This window comes from Mesitornis unicolor, unplaced genomic scaffold, assembly GCF_000695765.1.
Source record: "Mesitornis unicolor isolate BGI_N332 unplaced genomic scaffold, ASM69576v1 scaffold44090, whole genome shotgun sequence".
Classification (NCBI taxonomy): Eukaryota; Metazoa; Chordata; class Aves; order Mesitornithiformes; family Mesitornithidae; genus Mesitornis; species Mesitornis unicolor.
The window spans coordinates 1-21021 of record NW_010157097.1 but is presented as its reverse complement, the minus strand read 5'-3'; the positions used below and the strand labels follow the sequence as shown (position 1 = coordinate 21021).

General features: G+C 40.7%; 1 protein-coding gene across 1 annotated transcript; it reads left to right on the top strand.

The window, feature by feature from the left end:
* Window positions 1-2744: 2744 nt before the first annotated feature.
* Window positions 2745-10478, top strand: NUS1 (nuclear undecaprenyl pyrophosphate synthase 1 homolog (S. cerevisiae)). Its single transcript, XM_010178730.1, has 4 exons — window positions 2745-2866; window positions 5323-5475; window positions 9442-9541; window positions 10248-10478. The coding sequence occupies exons 1-4, from the start codon at window positions 2773-2775 to the stop codon at window positions 10336-10338; spliced, it is 438 nt and encodes a 145-aa protein (XP_010177032.1). The 5' UTR covers window positions 2745-2772; the 3' UTR covers window positions 10339-10478.
* Window positions 10479-21021: the final 10543 nt, after the last annotated feature.

The window sequence follows — 21021 nt, the reverse complement described above, 5'->3', positions numbered from 1 at the left end:
TCTTGTCAAGGATTAACTTTCTATAATGTTAAAATCATTATAGATTTGCTTTCAACGTATGTAGAAGACTGAACAAAATGGGAAGGTAGCATTAAATCAAGACTTAAGTCTCGCTGCCTAGGAACGGTTGAATTTCATTAGTGAGTTGGTGTACTTATGCACTCTTGTTTACTATATTTATCATGTATGAATTAGCAACAGTATCTTACAGAACTAACTTGGATATATTTTCAAAGTTTTAAAACACAAACATTGTAGATAAATGGGGTTTTGAGATACTGTAAGGGAAGGGAGTATACGCCTGAGCCACAACCACGTAAGCTATTTTTTGAAGTAAAATGTGAATTTGGCCTGTGTACTTTGCCTCTGACAGGACTGTATTTGCCATCACATGCATTCATAAGAAAAAGTCCTTTGTGCATCAAGTGGGAGTCAAAACACTGAAGAAGTAGAGTTCCCAAATGCTATTGTTTCAAAATGAAGATATCTGTTAGTTTGGATGTTTACTGCCTTCTGATGTGCTTCAGGACCTTCTCTGCAGGAAAACTGCAGATGTGTAAATATTGGTGGATCATCTGGAATTCAGGTGTGGAGGTCTTTCCCAGAAAGACACATCACAACTATACAGTACAACCACAATAGCTTCCAGTTTATGTTGAACTGCTATTCCAAGAGCAGCACAGGACCCAGATTTGAACAACTGAGGAGCTGGATGAGATAAATGAGAGTGTAAGGGAAATGCTGGTGATACTAGGATAAACCTGAAGAACACATAGCACATCTTCAGTATCCCATGTGTATATTAAGGACCTTCAGAGCTGGACCAAGTCCTTTATCTGGTGTCCCTTTTTGCTGAGCAGTAAGCACGTTAGTCTGATCTCTTACCTGTTATCCTTAATGTCTTCGTTTAATTTAGAGCTGGAGTGGAGATTCTTAAAACTGTTATTCTGGTCTTTGGCAGAAATAGGAGACAACTTTTCATGAGAAAAGAATTGATATCATTAGTGTTGGATGGAGAGGAAGAGGAGGAAGAGAGCAGCTGTCACTCACATTGGGAGCATTTCCTAATTAGGCCAGCTCTTTTTCTGAATATGGAATGATTTTTTTTTTCCCCACATCTTGATAAGTGGATGGAAATCAAGTGACTCTTAGAGGTGAGGCACATGCAACCTTGTACAGATATTGCTTGAAGATGATGTGAGATTAACAAATGCAGTAGCTGCACTGCTGCTGATCTTCAGTGTAAGGAAGGCAGTGCTAACTCTAGCACAAAACAGACTTATCCAAGCAGAGTTGTATCAAACAGTATTATTCAAAACAGCATTCTCAATTTCTAATATGCATGAATATACACTGGGAAGCAGGACCACAAGGTATAACAATTTAGTTGAGACGTAATGAAAGTATTCTAATGCTTTTTTCTATCAAGGTTACTGCCTTTCTGAGATGTGCTTCTCTGCCAACACATGAAATCAGTTATAAGCATCACCAACACTTGTGTAATGGAGTATACTTTTTTTTAGGAAGTGCCCAGGATGGGAAGAGAACTAGATGCTTTACCACCTATTAAAACATCTAACGAAGCCTGTATAAAAAACACTAACTCACTAGGCCTAAAGGCTAGCATATTAAATGAATATGTTTTACAGCTTCATGTTTCAAGCTAAGTCCTAATATATTGTCATCTTAACCCAATGCTTATATGCTGTTTGACCACAACAGATGTGGAAACTACTGTTTGTAATAGTTTCTAATCCCAGAATCAGGTTGAGATGCTGAATCATAAGCTTAATCATAAAATTGGATACAAGTTCATTGTTTCTTGTAAAATTGTGTGGACATTTTTAGACTGGTCAACAGAAGTGCTTAGCATAGGGTTTCTGAATGAAACTTGGGCTCTTGGTAACAACCACTGAATGCAATGTGATAAAAACATTATCAGTTCCTAAGTAAGTATGGCTAGCCACACTTCTGCATTGTAAATATTTAGACTGTAACACTTAATTTTTACTGTGGCTTTTAATTAGAAATAGTTGTGTTGTGTCTCCCAAGCGCTAGAATTTATTTTAGAACAGGAACCCAAATATGCTTGGTTAAGCAAGTTTTTATAATCTCCTGCACTCAAAATGTGTCTACCATAAACATGTAAGTACAGAAAGGCCTTTGGGGCTGCATGAACTCACTGGAATATACAGCTTACAAAACCCTCTTATTTGGAAATCTATAGCATTGGTCATGGCATGAGAGTGGACAGTTGTGTCCTGATCTGCTGGTTTAGTCTTCTGGCTCTTGCTTTGTGGTGTCTTGCCTTGTTGGCCTGCAGCCTTAGTGGGGTGGTAGGAAGTGGTAGCAAGTGGTAGCAGACTTAAACTGCAAGGCTACAGCAAGCACGGGCATTAAAGAAACTTGGTATTAATTGAACTTGGCAGTCCTGTGCTGGTGGGGTGTTGCTGTTTCAAAGTATTGTGAGCATAATAAGGACAATGAAGTAAATCTGAAACTCTCTCTTATGCAATTGCAGTTTGCTGCTTAAACAAGGCTGAGTGAAAGAGGAACAAAAGCACATAAGTTGTCTTTCCAAGGTCACTGAGATTAGTCATGTGCAGTGGCATTTGCTTTGGATTCTTACCGTACTTGTAAACTCCAGTTTGAAACCAGTACTGACCACCTGCTTAGTGTCAGGTTTATTTTGTAACATCCTTTATAGGAGTTGGCTGACATGCAACCTTTTTTTTTTTTAAAGGTATTTTCAAGAGGAATAATTCAAGATTGATGGATGAAATTTTAAAACAGCAGCAAGAACTCTTGGGACTAGATTGCTCCAAGTACACAGTGGAATTTGCAAATCAAGACAAAGCTGATCAAGGTAAGATGAATTGTGAGGGCAGATTGGTATGTCTCTAAACAGCTGTATATAAATTATAACTCTTGCTTTTACTTAAACACATTCATGTGTACAGTGACCTTTTCCTTCATTCAGCACTGATTATCAGAACACATGCAACCTTCCTGGGCTAGTATTAACCTTTAATTGTGCTTGTTTGTCCTTAACTAATAGTGAAGCATTGCTCTCTCTCCTTCCCCTAGTGATCATTACTGGGTAGTCTGATATTCCCTTTAGCCTGACTGTTGTGCCATGACCTGTTAATGCATCATTGTAGCTCAGCTCCCCACTGTTACAGTGAGATGAATCCTTTTGCTAGGAGAGTTGAAAAAGCACTGGACTAAGTGTAAGGGAACTGATGTCAAGTTAACAATGCGTGCACTTCTAGCCTTCCAAACTTAAACCTCAGAGTGGGGAGGAAGAGGGGAAAGAGCAAAACTGCTGGTTTTCATGGCAGTGTAAGGGTGTAAGTTTAAAAAACAAACAACCTACCTGTCACAGCAGCTTTTGCATGTAGTAGAAGTGGAAAACAGGAATGTTTCAAGGTTAATGTTTCTTATTCAATATTGTATGCTGTAAATATTCATGTATGTATGCTGAATAACACGAATGCTAGAAGTTTGTTCAAAATATAATAAATCATAAGCATGTACTTACTAATGCAAGCCTTTGCCTTGGAGGAATAGGCTAATACTTATAGCTCTCTTAACTGCAACTCATAATGTTTAAATAGGTCTCATTAAAAAATACAACACAGAAACAAAAGCCCTTACATTTTAAGACAGTCATATTACGTAGTTTAAAGACTTAAGAAAAGACTACACTTTATAAGCTGTAGTACACTTAACTGCATTTAAGATACTGCTGGCTGAGTTTTGCTTCCCCTACATGAGCTGATAGGATGGCAAGATCCTTTGTGCCAGTTTTTCAGTATAAAGTACAATGTTGTAGCATAAACTTGCCTTATAAGCAACTTATGCTAAGGTGCTAGCATTTACATGTAAACATCTGAGTTTCGTGTTATGTCTCATTCCTGGGAATACTGAAATAACAGCAGAAAATGGGGTAGACAGGCTGTTAATATTTTAAACTGTAGCATACTTAGCTGCACTCACCTAAATCAGGATATGTCCAGACCAAATGAACTACTGAAAGGCTGCTCAGACTTGCTGGCTGAAAGGGTACATTTAAGAAACATTTAGGAACCTTTTGTGCTTGAAACTATGAAAAGCAGAGGTGTTTTCTGTTCTCTTTAAAATTTTTTGTTCTTACTTAGAAGGCTTCACAGTCATATCAGATGCTTCATACTTTGAACTGAACAAGCTGACATCTATCCAGTTTAATATTATAAACTGCAGGTTTTTTGCTTCATCTGAGAAGCAAAATGAAATGTTTTACATTTGTGAATACTGTTACAGAAATATTCTTTAACATAGGACATGACAGATCAAATAATATGAAGGAACAGCTATTTTCATTATGATGGCTTTGGATAGACTGAGGTGTTTTAGGTGTTCTTCTGAGTATTCTGACTGTATGCTGTGGTCCTTTGCAGTCAAGTGCTGCAGTTTTAAGAAATGTTATCTTTAAGTAAGTGTCTGTTTATAACTATTGTAATTTCTGTGTAAGTCTAATGTGTCCAGACACTAGTATCTGATGCAGTTACTTCAAGTTGGGTTGAGTACACTATCTGTAGCCTTCAGCTTCCTTGGTAAGTTTACCTCTGAGGTGCCTTATCAGAACCGACAACAATGCAAGTCACATAGTGTGAGAACTCAGTAGTGTAGACAATAAGATTGTTGTGCAATGTTCCCTTCAGTCACAGACATAATTACAGATAGTAGGTGAATTCTGATGATATGATGTGGTTCCTAGCTTCCATGTAGCAATCTTAGATCCATATTGTAACTCTTGTATCAGTTCTGAAGTGCTGCTGGAAGATCCTGAGATCATATTCAGGGAGGGCCCCAGCTTAATCACTGTGTCACATGAATGTCCACAGTATTTGTTAAAACACCTTCCCCTTTTAGGGTAGTAATTAGATCTTTTTTTTCTTGCCCCCCTTTCCATGAACTGCAAGTTGTTCTGCATTGCTTACCACCCCAGAGTTACTATCTGGGCACCTTTCTCTCGCTGCTTTGCCTGACAATGTAAGAACCAATGCAAATTCCCTGGAAGACTCTATATTTCAAGACTTACGTTAATTAAAACACTTTTCATAAGACTCCTTAAAGTAGTTGCCTTAAACTTGCATTTTAGTAATACAGCAAATCCAGAAGACTCTTACCCACTACTGTAAGAGGTGGATGAGGTATATCTATGACTCATATTATATGAAATAAGCTACAAGTTACTTTCAGTCATATCCTGTGAATATCTAAAGCACATTCCAAACAACTATATTGCTGTTGCTTTTAAACTGTGTTTTGTACTTTCAGTTTTAAATTGCCAATCTACATTGAAGGTGCTGTCGCCAGAAGATGGAAAAGCAGACATAGTAAAAGCTGCTCAGAACTTTTGTCAGCTGGTAGCACAGCAGCAAAGAACATACACAGACCTGGATGTGAATGTGTTAGACAACCTATTAAGTAGTAAGTATGACTTCATCTATGGCGGAGAGAGGAAAGAGTACTTGATTCATAATGGATTTGGTTTCTAGTATATTTATTGCTTACAACATACACATCTTGATGCTTAGTCTGTCAGGGTAAGTTATGATTATTGCTTTCAGGCTTCTGCTAAAAGTTTCCTACTGGTTTACCCTGTTTTGAGCTTTTTCTTTAAGCAGGAAAAGTAAACCTTAAGCTAAATTGGAGAGTCTCGGCTTTTCAGAGTTTACAACCTCTGTAGCATGTTCTGAAATAGCTTTCTGAAAAAAGTACTGCTGGGAGCACCTGAAACTCACTATAATAACTTAGGTTAACTTCTTGCAGGTTAGTGTACTGCAAACCTGGGTATGGGTAGTGTGTCTTTTCAAGGTCCAGTTACAGCAATTAAAGCTGTTCCTGCTGCCGAACTACTACCCTGAGTGCAAATGATAGAGCACTTGCTAATCTTTTGCTGCTGTACAACCCACACTATCTTAGTTATCTCCATTACTAATTCATGCAGATGACTGACTCTGCACTGAGGTGCATGGCTACATGCAATAGCTATGAAAAGGGCAGGAGTGCCCTAATCTCACATCTGGGAGGGGTAGTTTAGAACAAACTTCCAGTTCCCCAGGAGTGCTGTGGAGCTGTAATAGTTGCCCAGTTTTCCTAGGTGATCCATGCATGTTAATTACAGCTGTAATTAGCTTGGCAGGGTTCAGGTTTCAGATTGCACACTTCATCTTATGTGTCTGCAGGCACATCATTGTGGCTCCTATTAATTGGTCTTTGGAGAATGATTTTTTTTTTTTTTTCCCCCCCCAAATGGGTAGTCTACTGAATTGCTCTGCAGACTGATTGCCTGGGCAGTTTGGACGCTTTAATCTTAATTTCAAACTGAATTCTATCCCTACAGTCAGCATGCTGCATAATAGTTTCTCACTGTAAAGGAATTATTAAACTTATTAAATAAGACACCTGAAGAAGTAACTTAGACATCTATCCTGTTATACCCCAAAGGTATATTTAAGGAAATATAATTTAATGAAATTAAGAATTGCTTCTTTAAAACTGTCACTCATTTTGTGAAGAACTGGTGGTAGTTGATACCCACAACAACAACCCACAATGTATTTGCCAGTGATATTTAACTGGAGCTTCATGATCTTTTGTCTGTGTACTAAAGTGTCTGGATATGTTAAAAATATTAGGTCCAGTCTTTAATAGAGCAGATTTATTGTTAGAGTAATGCATGCCAGCTTGAGCACAGGAAGAGAAATCTGCTAGATTTTTACTCTGTCAAAACTGTAAACTTTGAAAGCAGTCTGCTTAATCTATGTGGCTAATAACGAAGGATAGTATCTATAACTAGTCCTGATTATTAATTTGCCTGATTTAAATGTTTAAGACAGTTGGAGGTGAAAAATTATTCTTTCATGACTTACTTAGCAGCAGCTTATGAAACTACTCATTTTAGTTGTAGGCTAATTTAGTTTCTGTGCATCCTTAATGGAAAGGTATTGAATGTAAACATCTGTGAGTTACTGATCCAAGCTGAGAGTTAGTTCTGAAAAGCAGTACTTGAGTAGCTATATTTTTAGGGCTTGTGTTCATGGTAACTTCTGCGAGTTTCTGTTTTATAACACTTTGATTTAAATACCTGATAATGTAGTTTTCTAACTTTCTGTTCATATTTAGGATGCAGTTACTGAAGTCTAGACCTAAAATGGTATGGTTCTAGCTTGTCATGTTGCTCTTCTGGTTCTTAATCCAGTCAGGCTCTAATTCTTTAAGCTTGAATTTTCTTCGGTGTAAGAGTGCTTTCTCCTGAGCAATGTCTCAGCTAACCAGCTTGTTTCAGAAATGTAGGTGCTGGCTGCATTATAATATTGTCTCTACTTGCCGTCTGCCTTCCCAGTAAAGAACATAACTATCAATTAAGGCTGTTCAAGTTGCCCTATAAAATCTATATGGAGAAGGGTAGTATTGTCAACGCTGCAAATTTCGTCACGTTCCCCTTGGAACTCCTGACCTAGAGAATCTTTTGACTTTTTTTTCTTAGTTTGCTCCCAAATCCTTCTATCCTGTGTGTGCTAAAGTTGAAGAGTGCTGTAACTCTAGCAGCTCTGAGGAAGTTACCACATGTAAGGTATCTGTAGTGTTGATACATTTAGGTAGAGAAATGGATGCAGAGTGGAAAGCACAGTACTGTGTTTTGAATAGGCTGTTCTGACAGTAATACTACAGTGTACATTTTCATTTTCCTTCAGATAGGAACCAGAAGGAAATATTAGCATTAACTGGGCTCTCTGAAGGTCTTTTCCTGTTTGAAAAGCCACTGCAGTATTGAAGATCCTGCTGCTGAACTGGCCAGCTGAGGAGTACTCAGCTACTGAATCAGCTGATGAGTAAAGCTGTCCACTTCCTCCAGAGTCCCCACTTCTAAGTATTCACTGCTTCCCTGTAAAGCTCTTTCATACTAACATGCCAGCTTCTGAACACATGTGGCTTCTGCTTCATAATTTTTTCTTAACTTTGAGATAAGATTTGGACTGTGGCACAAGCCACTCATATCTAAATACTTCATCCTTCCTTAGAAATGCACTTGCTTGGGAAAATAGCTTCTTTACTTCTGGTAAAAGGTTTACTATTGTGATGATTCAGTGGAGAGGTAGGATGTGAACGTTTTTAAATTTCCAGCTTCAGTTTCAAAACCTGGGTGGAGCAAAATATGATAGGACCATAGTTTCCTGTTCTGGCATTCCCAAAGTTAAGTTCCACTACAACTAGATGTACTTGTAAAAGTTTATTGACGGGTTTGGGGTTTCGTTTTTTTTAAAAGCGTGATAAAAGATTTTAGAAATAACATCTGAAGTTCAGAGCAAATAAGTGGTATTAAACTTGTATCAGCTAAAGATAGATGTCATGCAGCATAAGCATGAGTGCAGTTAGCTTGTAGAATTAGTGGATAATGGAAAGAGTAACAAGAAATAGCATGCAATAATCATGACCAATTGCAACATTACAGCAAAGTAGGGTTATGACTGCTGTAATGCTTTCCAGATGACCTAGGTAGGTGCATGAAGAAGAGTATAACTGCTTGGGTCAGTCTATGGAAGGGAACCAGTGTAGTTTGGCCCCTGATTGTCTTCAACCTTGGAAGACCAGTAGAATGCTCTCACTACTGGAATGACAGTGGCTGGGGTTTAAAGTATGAGTAGTAAGAATGTGGGCACCTAGTGAAGTCTCTCAGTTACCTAGTCCTGCCCTGGGATGGGTCATGCTGTCCACTTAGTAACAGCGGGGGAAGGGGGGAAATACTGCCCTGTTCTTCCTCGCTCATCTAACCAGAAGGATATCACCTGCCACAGTTTGTCTGAAATTTCATAGTAAAAGTTGTTTTTCAAATTCTGTCCAGCTCCATACTGAGAGAGACAAATCATCTGACAGAGTGTTTTCTTGATGGTCTGTGATATCAATTTGTTCTTCAGTGGAACCTCCTTAAGTTTTTTTGTTAATAGTCCTTTTAGTCTACTTGACTGCAACTCCACATTAGGTGAGTTAGGACTGTAGTAGGTATGGTACAGCATGTTCTAAACTACTAAAATAAAGTTTGCCAAGACAGAACTAGAACAAGTGAATTTGAGCAGCAGTATTAAGGTTTGCTGTTATTCAAAGCAATGTGACTGTTCTTATTGCTTCCTTACTATGTCTTTGAAAACTACCTGACACACAGATAACAGTCCAGCCGGGTCTGCAGTGGCTGCCTAAGCTTTTGCTCAGTTGGTCCTGTTCAGGTGGCTCAAGACCAGTCTGTCTTCTTGGGCTTTTAATAGTTAACTTGTCCTCAGGAGCTTCACTTCATTTATAAAAAAATGTGTTTAATGAAAAAGCAGATCCCTTGGGGTTTAGAATTAAAACAAATCTGGTGAAATTGATAAAACCTAGTTTAACTTGTTGTTACAGGTACAAATGGATTTCCTGATCCTGATTTAGTCTTGAAGTTTGGTCCTGTGGACAGCACATTAGGATTCCTTCCGTGGCACATCAGACTGACAGAGATCATGTAAGTTGCCTATAAATACAGTGAAGCAGGTTGGAATAATATCTAACTAAACAAGTCTTTGTGACTTACTTTATAGAAATAGCCGTAAGAGGATATCTGCCTAAACAAAGATGTCTGGGGATTGATTTGAGGGTACTTAAACATTGTTAAATGAAACCTGTCAAACATTCATTGTTGCTTCTTCAGCCATGATTAGGCAACAACAGACTTCGCTCAGCTTTAAGGAACAACTTCTGTCACTGATAAGTCTTAGTGGCTCAGTCCCAGTTCTGTCAGTGTTCCTTATATGGATTTTGATTGGCTTACAGGTTTCAATCAGGAAAACTAAGGATATAGGAAAACAGGATAAATGTAAGATGATTGTGCCTCTGGATTACTTTCCAATTTTGGCAGTAACTGAACTGACTAGAGTTGCTATATTTCTTAAATTTGAGAGCATTTATAGGGCACTTGAATGCCTGGGCAGACTTGTGCTTCTCCAGCTTTATCACTGATTTGAAGTGCCTGATGTTCTCTAATGTGTAGGCATTGATTTAGAGCATAATAAGGTATTAAGAGCTAGTTTAATTGAGTAACAACAGTGAGTACAGCTTCACAAGGTTACTCAGACAATAGCTTGCTTTCAGTAGTGATACTCCCAACTGGCCATATTAATTGTGTGATGTTTATAGTAGCATACATTAACTTTTCTAACTTGATTTCTCAGTTCTTTGCCTTCCCACCTGAACATCAGCTATGAAGACTTTTTTTCTGCCCTCCATCACTATGCAGCCTGTGAGCAACGCTGGGGGAAGTGACTTCTGGCTGAGCACATGGAGTCAGGCTTTCTGTTGGAAGGAATTGATGTCTGTTTACAAGCACCTGTGACTCATAAGTCTGGTTCATAGTCCTTTCTTAATTTATCAACAAATTCAATAAAGTGTCTTACCTTTCTAGACGGTCTGTGTGAATGTGTGAGAATCTATGGGGAGGGGGGAATTCACAGATTTCCTTTATGAAAAAGACAGTCACTGCAAGCAAAGCTGTTCAAAGCTGAATTACCCTCAGCTTTGTGAGGGTAAAAGAACATGCAAGAATTAAGTCTTGTAAAATCTACAGGACAACATAAATAGGAGTTCCATGCCCTGAACGTCCTTAAGTCTGAGGAAGAACTCTTATGTCAGCTTGTTTCTTTTTATTTCTTCATGATCAGGCAACCATCATCTGACTTATCTTCAGATATATTTACTATATAATGTGTGAATTTCAGAGGGGTCAGTATTGGTTCTGTTAACTATGAGAATAGAGACTGCTACTTGTCTGTGATGACTAAGCCAGCAGTCAATACCAAGTTGTAGAAATAATGAAAAGATTCCATAAAAAGGAATGGAAGCTTCTCTGATAAGTGGATGAGGCAGTCTGTGTAGCACTGTTTGTTTTGTTTGGTGGTTTGTTGGTTTTTTTTAAAGAAGTAAAATCAAAGTATTCCTACAGACCTGAGTGAAACTTCTCTTAGCAACAGGTCAGTTTGCCATAGGGTATAAGCATGAACAGTACTATGTATTGTTTATATACCTGTTTTCCCCATAAAATTCTGACTTAAGGTGACAAGCTGGCTAACGCTCTGGTGTCACTTGCTGAGAAATCTGAAAATGGACAAGTTGCACTTCCGTGGCTGCTGTGACTTGCTGCTTGTGCTCCTGTACCCAGCAGGGGAGTCTGCTTAAGCCTCCTGTTAGGTTTGTTCTGAACAGTGCATTAGAGGTTTGAATGGAAGTCTGCAGCAGACAAGAAGATGAAGTGAAGCTGCACTACACTATCTCAGAACTGAGATAAATAAATAGATTAGCTAAATGGTCTTCATTGTGGCATGCCCTGTTTGAGCTACATTCCTATTGTTGGAAGTAATTTGAAATTGAAATTCTTTATAGCAGTGTTTGGACAAAGCAATCTATTTAGAGCTATATTACTGGAGACAAACAATATTGCAGCCTCCTGCTCTGCAGGCTGCAGAACTGCTGGATGCTTCATTCTGGAAGTGTTTTCTTCTTCCCCCCTTCAAAATGAGTCTGGGTTTATCTCCTTCAGGATAGGCATGTCACAAGAAGGGAAAACAACTGCTTTTAAAAAGGAAATGATGGGTTTAAATGAATGTCTGCTTCTTTGTGGAACTGTATTTTAATTCTTGTAGCTTGGTGTAACGTTACAAGCAGATTTCATAAACTCTTAGCTGCAATTTTTCATCATACTAAGATCAGATTGCAGTTGTAGGAGAGCACTGTGGTCTACTTTAAACATCCCTTTCTGTTTTATGAGATAATCAATTAACTAATGGTTTTGACATCAAATAACATTCCCTCTGAGCTGGAATGAGCAGAGTACAGCTGGATGCCTTTTGCAGACTGGTCTCTGATGTTTGCTGGTTCCTGTATTATAGAGAAGAAGAGTTGTGCAACGTTTCTTGGGTTCTATCATTGCTATGGGAAAATTTTCTCACTGAATGTTGTTTAAGTATTTTGTGGGGAGTAGATACTCTCCAGCACACTATCTTGAGTTTTGAAGTTTACCTGTAATACGTATTTTGTTTCATGAAGATGTACCGTTGTGTTTAAGTTACCATGTATGTGTGTTACTGTGTCACTGAAGCAGTCCTGATGCTGGCAGTCAAGATATAAAATGGGAAGAGCTTAGTTTAGTCCTCAAAAGTAATCTATTTTTATATTTGTAACAGACTGCCAAAGAATACGTCTAATAGCTGAGCTCCCCTCAGTCCTCCAATCTCTGCATATCTCAACTAAAAAGGCATAGTTTATATTGGAGACAGATCTGAAGGTCTAGGATTTGTCTATAGAGGGATGCTTAATGAAACTAAAATGATTAGTTCAGCTGCATTTGATTCAACTTAATCAAATCTCTTTGCTGGCTAGTTTAATTGTGAATGAAGTGTTCCTCCGCAAATTAATGTAGTTGAACTAATCCACATTATCACTTAGTTGGGATTATTTTACCGTCCCTGTGTGGGCAATCTCCAGTAAGCTGTGCCAAATGCACTGTGCATATCCACAACTTGATCTCTGAATGTATGTCACTGCAGTCAGCGCCTCTCCCTGGCTCGTTCTGTGTGAAGGTCTGTGCTATAGCTGTGACATGCTGTATGGGTACCTGTACATAATATGTAAAACAAGTTTTTATGATTAGGGAATCAATTTATTGAACTTTATTATTGAAAGTTAAATCTGAATCTGTAAAATGAGAAATCAATAAAAGACTATAATCTTTCTACAGGCTATGGTGATACATGAATACTTTGCAGGTTTGACTGGGGAGATGTAGCCTTATATGTATTGCTGCATCGCCCTGGGAAGGTGGAGAACTAAAAATGGCATGCTCTTTTGCACTCTTCTTAAATTGTTTTCTGTAATGTAGGAACTGGACAAATCTTTTTATCTACCACTTTCACCTTCTTAGAAATGTTTCCTTATGAAAGCTTTTATCGTAAAGCATTTACCATAGAAGTACCTGTTTGATAGTCCTGGGAACTTGCTAAACTTGTTTCTGGCTACTAAGAAGCTTTCTTGCACTCCCTGCTGCCGAGTCAGTCCTGAACCGTGAGCTGGGCTGGGCCTCCTGCCAGCGCTCTTCTTCAGAGCAGGATGTGAAGTGAGGGCACGGTGTGGAAGAAACCACACCATGGAGTGGTGCCTGGGTGCTGAGCATGCCCCTTGTGAAAGGGGAAGGTAGTGTTCAGGCAAGTTTTGAAAAAGCACTGGAGGTCATGGTGGGTAACAAATTGACCGTGAGACAGCTTACGGTGAAGCCCAGTGGTCTCCCAGGTTGTGTTAGGACGAGTATTGCTAGCAGGTAAAGGGAAGGGATGCTTTCTACTCGGATCTGGTGAGACATCTGGAGTGCTGGGTCCAGTTCTGGGCTTTCTTGGTACAAGAGAGATGTGGACTTACTGGAGCCAGTCTAGCAAAAGGCTGTGATAATGATGGTTAGAGTGGAGCACCTCTTGTACAAGGAGCAGCTGTGAGAGCTGGGACTGCTCAGCCTGGAGGAGAGAAGGCTCAGGAGGGATCTTGCAAATGAGTATTTGATGTCTAGCAAAGGAACTAGATGAGATTCTGGAATAGTTCCTTTGCAGCAGGGAATTTGAGGACATGGTCAATAACACAGCTGTTACAGGAAATAGGCCTACAAAGCAGTTCTTGAAATTATAGTGATTTTTAGGAATTCTTGTTGCATGTATTGGGCAACTGTAGAGCATAGCGTGCTGCATCGAGTGAAGACTGGTAAGCAAGTAGACTGTAAAGTAAAGGTCATTCTTTTTAGAAGACAGTATATTCCTACGCAATTATATCTCTAAGTGCTTTCTAAAGTACTTCACAGAAATTACAAAAAAAAAATTACCTGCTGGTTCAATTTCCCCTAAGTTTTATGAATTCAGCTGGTGTGTGTAATCATAACTGCTTTGAATAGTCCCAAATGCTGTATAAAATAAGGTTGTTTTAGGCATACATTGAATATTTTCTGTCTTCAGCTGAATTAATGTTGCACTCTTGACTGTGTTTATTCATTGGCACTGAAAGGTAGCTATACCTGTAGAAAATGAAGGGTATGTGCAGATAGTTCTGGCCTCTGATGATGATGTACCAGCTGCCTTGCAGGTGGGGACACAGGGACAGGTGTTGTCCTTTGGCATACTGGCTTCCATGCTGCCATCCTCTCCGGGGTCGCAGCCTTCCCAGAGCTCTGCTCACTGCACACTTGCTTGGGAAGAGGTTCTGTTTGGCACTCCTGAGCGTGTAAAGCAAGAGCAGCAGCTTTGACTCACAAGTGAGGAAGGAACTGGAGAGCAAGGCTGAATTTTAGCCCATCCTATGCAAAACTTTCTGACTTGGGTCGCTGTGAAGGTTGCTGTCTGTCCAATTTTCACCACACCACAAATGACTGTAAACAACTTCTAGCTGTCTTCCAGGAGCTAAGCTACTTTGATAAGCTTGAAATTCTAAAACATATGAATCAAAGGCCACACTTTAGACCCCTACACAACTTTTTTTCCTTAGATCTGCCAAATTAAAAGGGAGAGAGACTTGCAAGACCTTCCTCTGCTGTATGTGTTATATGATGCAAGACCTCCCTGAATTTCATTGAATCACTCTGCTGAGAGCCATAAGATTATTCCTTAATTGCATCCAAAACAACTTTTTTAGATTATGAATAATATTATGCATTATACAGAAGCATGCCTCAACCTTAACTTTGAAGTGCTTCACAACTTAATGTTTAATGAAACCATTCGCCTTGGGGTTTTTGCCATACTATCTGACTGCCTGAACACGAACACGAGCCGGGGCTGTTTCATCTCCCCAACAAGCCTTGTTGCTTTAATACTGCACATATTTTCTGACCATGTGAAGCCAGTCAGGCTTCAGCACTGTTGTTTTCTACACATATCTCCCTGGCCTGCAAAAATGCCACCTGTCCCTTAAAAAAACACCATAACAGAAGCCCCTAATGGATTGATCGTATAGAAAACATGTTTTTATGGGAGTGTTTAATTGGACTAAACACATGACTAGTATGACAGTTCTGTAATATAGCTTATGTTGTAAACATCAGAAGTCCAGTAGCTGCTAAACTGAAACAAAATATTTGTCTTACTCTTTGGCTGCAGGTGTTTGTTGTAATTTTAATGGAAAATTTCTCACTGAATTAGCTATCAAAGTTAAAAGCTTCCTATTAGACTCTGTATTCTATAATCCTGCAAAAATTGCCACTTTACTGACAGGGTGCCTGATATTTTTTTTGCAAGCAGAAAGGTGTCTGAAAATGTCATTTCAAAGAGGCCTTCTCTCTAAATCTGGCACTGCAAGGATGTTTTTGTTAAACTGATTTCATGAGTCATTCTACAATTTACAATATTTAAAGTTGAATTCCAAACTAAATCTCTTATTGCAATAGAGCAGTCACACTGTTGGAATCAGTCAAGATCCCAGGAGAACGTATTGGCATTAAAGAAATAACATCTTACACAAAATTAAGTGCTATGCTGGCTCCAGTTCTTGGTATCGTAGTGTCACTGGAAGAAAGCAGAGCAAGATGAGATGAGAATTACAGAATCATAGAAAGCTGTTGCTGAGGAGGAACAGCATGGCTGGAGAACACCTAGTCCAACCTGGGGTTCAGGTGTTCTTGGTCCTTTTCCAGAGCTCCATCCCTGCAATGTCTCGCTTGCAGACCTGGGCTGCTGTAATTCAGCACCGTGAACCAGCAGCTTTCAGGTGTGAAGGTTTCAGAGATGAGGCCAAGCATTTTGCCATGGACACTGTCAGATCAAGACTGTCACTCACCTCTGGGCCTGGAGAGGAAGCATCAAGGTCTGGGGAGCTGCCCCAGAGAAGGCCCTGGCAGAAACCCCTCTTGTTCGGACAGAAGTGGCTGCTGGTCCCCTGTACCTTTTAGAGCAGAAGCTTGGATTTTCACAGATTCAACTTGTGAATTTTATGAGTAGCTTACATATTTCAAAGTAGCTTTAACTGATGAAACATCTGTAATTTCCCTCACATATCAACCAGCAACCCATGCATCCAGTCTCAGGAGCGCACTGGGGAATGCTGGGTGTGCTGCACATCAGCTGTGGGGTGGGCTCAGCTCATTGCCCAACCCATTGCAGCACCAGGGGCGGTGGCACAGGATTGGCAGGACTTTCCCTTCACACTATCCAGCAATGCCAAGACCATTTCCTACCCCTTGGCTTCCTTACTGAAGCCCTGTTCAGTCTGCATGAGCCTCTTTGTGTGAGTATATCCTGGAGGCATAAAGCAGTGTGTCTGGTGATGGTCCCTGCCTTGCAATTCTCTCCATGTAGCTGCTTCTGACCATGTTTTATTTAGCTGGCTGGCTATGGCAATCTCTGCCCTGAAAGCCTGCAGCCCCCTCCAGCTCAAAACGTTTCTAGGAGCTCCTCTAAAGATTGTGTTGACTTAATCCTCTGACTGCTTGTGCCCAGGAAGGAGCTGGGCATAGCCTGGCTGGTCCACCTCACGGGGAAGGCTGAGGTGAAGGTGGTGCCTGCCAGTGCAGCGACAAGGAGCCCTTTGTGGCTAAAAAATGTTTCCCAGGGCGACAAGGAGCCCTTTGTGGCTACAAAATGTTTCCCAGCCACAGCTCCCCACCCATCACTTCCTCCTCACCTCTGCAAGACCCCACTTCTCCTGTGTGGGCAGGAAGGCTCCACCTGGCCCTGCCTGACTCAACCCCCCTTGACAAGAGAACATCCTGAGGACCAGCTTCTCTCCTTGGAGGCTCCCTCATTCTCTATGGGGGACGCTTCTCTCCATGTGGCAAGCTCCCAGCAGCAGCATGTGGTACGGCAGCTGCAGCCCTCACTAGAAAAGCTTTCAAGTTCTTGATCACCAAATCAAGAAGTCTATCTATCTTCATCAAGGAGCATTATTGTTTTTTCTCAAAAATAAATTAAAAGTTGGCTTACTTCGAAAGTCAGTGTGTGTTTTTATTCATAGTGAAACTTAAAAATATGTGAATTGTGTAGGAGGTGACAGGAATGCTGGAAGATGAGTTTTTTTCAGAGGGTGTTTCTTTTCAATGGAAAGAGGAAAGAAAATTAAATTTCTGTTTATGATTCATCTCTAGTACGAATTTAAAAGTGCATAGGAATGGGAGTAAAAAGATAAAACTTTTTATACTGACACCAGCTCAGCTGCATTGCACACATTGTATATGTGCAAAATGATCTGATTAATACCACAATGGTTGTGCAATATAATCAGTTTAGTACTGATGAGATTTATTACTTCCTGCTCTCCCTCATTTTACTGATGGTGGCTTTTAAATCCTCATACACCGAGATAGTGTTTACCCAGTTTATCCTACACTTTTATTGTGACCGGGTCAAATGAATCCATCTTTCCTACAGCAGAAGCAAGACCTGTGATTGTTACTGCAGGTGAGACTGTTTACAGGGTCTTTTGCCTCCACGGACAAAGAGATGGGAGAAACCATTGCAACTGGTGTTTGCTTTGTATACAAGCTTGTGTGGCTTGTGGAGACCTGCAGATACAAGAGACAGCAGATTTCTGCATGAAAATTTGACATATACGTTCAGAGACTTTGACTGCACTACTGCTGCCATTGTGCTAGTGACCACAAACCCAAAATAAGCTTGCCTTTAATTTCTGCTCTTTTTAGTGTCTGTGAAAGTGCTGCCTTTCTAGTGGACCAGGGAGGTAGAAGTCACTTTGCACACCAAGTTCCTCACAGTTGTTAGGTTGTCCTGTGTACAGACTTAGAAGTAAATTAATTGTCTAGATAAATCAGTGAAACACCTGCTAAAGCCTTGCTAAGAGTAATTGTAAATATCTGAGGCAGTGGACAGCAAAGTTGCAATCTGAAAGCACTGCTCTCAGCTCCTAAGGTGCTGTACCTCACTTCCCAGCCCTTGTTCTTTGACCTGCTGTGCTGTAAATCAAGAGGGCAGGGATAACCTGTGAGGGCAGAGTTATAGATGAGGATATCTTACAAGAAAGGAACTGTCAGCTCTGAAAAATAAATGCAAGCTTTTAGAAAGCTCCTTCACAGCCCTCGGCAAGCCAGGAATGCATTACAGTAACAGCTGTGTTAAGCTACTGAAAGCAAACTGTCAGGAAAAAGAGAGCATCCAACTCCGAGGATCACTTACATTTTATTCACAAAGTTAACATTCTCATTGTGGATTAAGGAGACAAAAGAGAAATGAGGGGGGGGAAGAGGCCCATGGAAGACCTGCCCTGGCTTCAGGGCAGGGTTGTACACTGTCAGATGCTGGCATTCAGAGGTGATGCTAAGCACAGCATGGATGGACACAACGCCGTAGCCACCGCACTCATCACCCTGCTGCCCTCCTCAGCTGCCTGCACAGCCCAGACTCCACAGGAGCAATGGGATCGCCCAGCCCTGTATCTGTGACCCCTCCTCGCTTGCTCCTCACTACAGCCCACCTGCAGCGTCACCAGAGCACACCTGTGGAGCTGTGCTCTCCGACTGCCATGGGACATGTGCGGCAGGTCAGGTTTTGCATCCCACCCCAGCCCCCGAAAAGGCCAAGTCTCTGCTAGCAGAGGGCGTGAGGCAGCTGAGCACTGATCCCTGACAACGGTGCTTTTAGCAAACATGCAAGGCAAATAGCCAGCTCTGACAATGCGCCATGCTCCCAAACATGCAGAGCTCCCGAAAACCAGACAAGCTGTTTTTCTGGATTGATTTATCACAGAACCTTCATTTACATGATACCAAGAGTTGATTTTATCATACCATCTTAAAAAGCCTTGGAAATGTAATACAACTCCATGTTTTGACTATGCCAGGAGATCTTTCTTTCCTGCAGTATGCAGCTAAAACAGTTCTTAGGAAGGGGCACATGCTATTTAGGCAAATCTCACCCACTGCAAATGCTGTGCCAAAATCTATCCGAGTCATCACAACCCCTACTGCTCACTGTGGTGTTGGTTCCGGTGCGAGGGTTAGGTTTATCCATCTTTTCCAGTTTTTGTGAGCTTGCCAATGTAGCTGTGCCCATTCTAATTACAATTTCTGATCACCTTGGTGTTGGTTCCTATTGCTTTCAGCAACAGCCTCCTCCGTCTTTAGGTGCCTAAAGATGTTGTGCATCGGATCCCAGACCCTGGTACAATGAATAGGAATGGGTCTTCTTGTGGCAAAACTCATCCTGTTAGTCCTGCAGCTGGCCTCAAAGCTGTCTGCTTCCTACCTGGCATCTCTCGAAGCACAACATGTTGCAACATGTGCAACCAGCCCATGGTTCCCAGGAAGCACTAGAGCTACCACCTGTGCTCTGTGGGCACGGTTTCTGCATGGAGCAGAACTGCAACCCTGGCTGCGAGCCCAAGGTTCAACGCAGCCTGCAGACGCAGTAAATCTTTATGGTGTTTCATGTCAGCATCACACCCATTTATGTTGCCTTGGGACAGCGCCTGGCTTGAATTGCTATGTGGGAGCTCTAGGGAGGAGGTCACTGGTCCAGAAAAAAACAGACATACGGAAGAAGTGCCCGAATTCTATTTGGACAAAGTATCCAGAAGAAAAAAAGAGGGTACATTTGGGAAACCTGCATGGTTAGCCCCGGAGTTATCATGTCCTAAAAGATCAGCTATTTATTTGACCTGAGAATGTCTCCTCTTCAAGTCATTAGCATTTTTCTGACCAATGTGGAAGAATCAATTCCACCTTTGATTACTGTTTTGCAAACAACTAACAACTAGAAAATACAGATCACTGGGTCTGTTACGATAAGACATCCACCACCAGATAGCACCAGCTTTGACATTAAGTTGGTGAGTGGGAGACATAACCCACTCTTATTCATTTTTATTACGGTAGTAATGAAGATGGCTCAGGTAATTCAAATCTCCGTGGCCAGAACATATCATCTGACAACAGGCCCACGAGCGACCTATCATAACATTATTATGACCTTAAATCGTTCACAATCTTATTCTTTAGGGCATCATGTCAGTTTATCTTGATCATGATAGCTCTTGAATTGGGAATCTATTAAATGTTCTCTGATCTCTCTAATCTGTAGTACGCAGTTTACTTCTATGCAGGAAATGAGAACTGCAGCATGATTGTATCACCCTGCACCTTCAATTTCCGCTGTATACAAATACTGAAAAAATACTGCTGCTTTGATGTGTTTAGAACAATACTTTCCAGAAATATTTGTTTCTTTCCAGTGGCCCAGACTAGTTCTCCAGGTGAAAACAAGGCTGCGGTTTTATTGGTGCAGAGTTGCAATATTCCTAAACAGTGTGATAATATTTTCTTCTTTAATAAATTAGATTATAAATATAAGAAGATTATGTCTGAAGAGTCAAAGAGTAAATTGTTGTGTAAGGGCCTTTGAGTTATTATGGGGTTTTTTTAGAAAATTGCTTTGAGTATTTTCTTTGATATGTTAAAGTAGATCGTATGTTAAGCAAAAATCCAGCTTTCTAAGAAAGCACATTTCTGAAGAAAGAAGTGCTAAGGTTGAAGATGTTAATATGAGCATAGGGGGAGTCATGGTTTAGGCCAGTGCCTAACTGAGCACCACGATGCCCCAAAAAGGGCTAGTCAAAATAAGGACTGGGAGAGCTTCTCACCACTTAAAAAGGTCACAGACAAAAGACAGACTCATCATAAGGAATAAAAACAAAGTTATTTTAATTTGTTACCAACATCAGAGTAGAACAATGGGAGATACAACCAGATCTTAAAGTCAAAACACTTTCCCCCCACCCCTCCCTTCTTCCCGGGCTCAGCTTTTGTTCCCAGTTTCTTCACCTTCCCCCTCTCCCTTTGCCTTGAGGCACAGGGGGATGAGAGTGGGGGTTGCAGTCAGTTTTCACGCCATGTGCCCCTCAGGAGTAGGAAAAACTCAGCCCAGTGTCTCTCTCTCCTTCCACGTCGCCCCCTTTCCATAGGGGAGAAAGTTCTCAAAA

Excerpts from the sequence above, each read along its gene's own strand:
- NUS1 (XM_010178730.1), top strand. The coding sequence starts at position 2,773 with ATGGATGAAATTTTAAAACAGCAGCAAGAACTCTTGGGACTAGATTGC. Across the intron at positions 5,476-9,441 it reads GTTAGACAACCTATTAAGTA|GTACAAATGGATTTCCTGAT; the intron begins GTAAGTATGACT and ends TTGTTGTTACAG. Across the intron at positions 9,542-10,247 it reads ATCAGACTGACAGAGATCAT|TTCTTTGCCTTCCCACCTGA; the intron begins GTAAGTTGCCTA and ends TTGATTTCTCAG.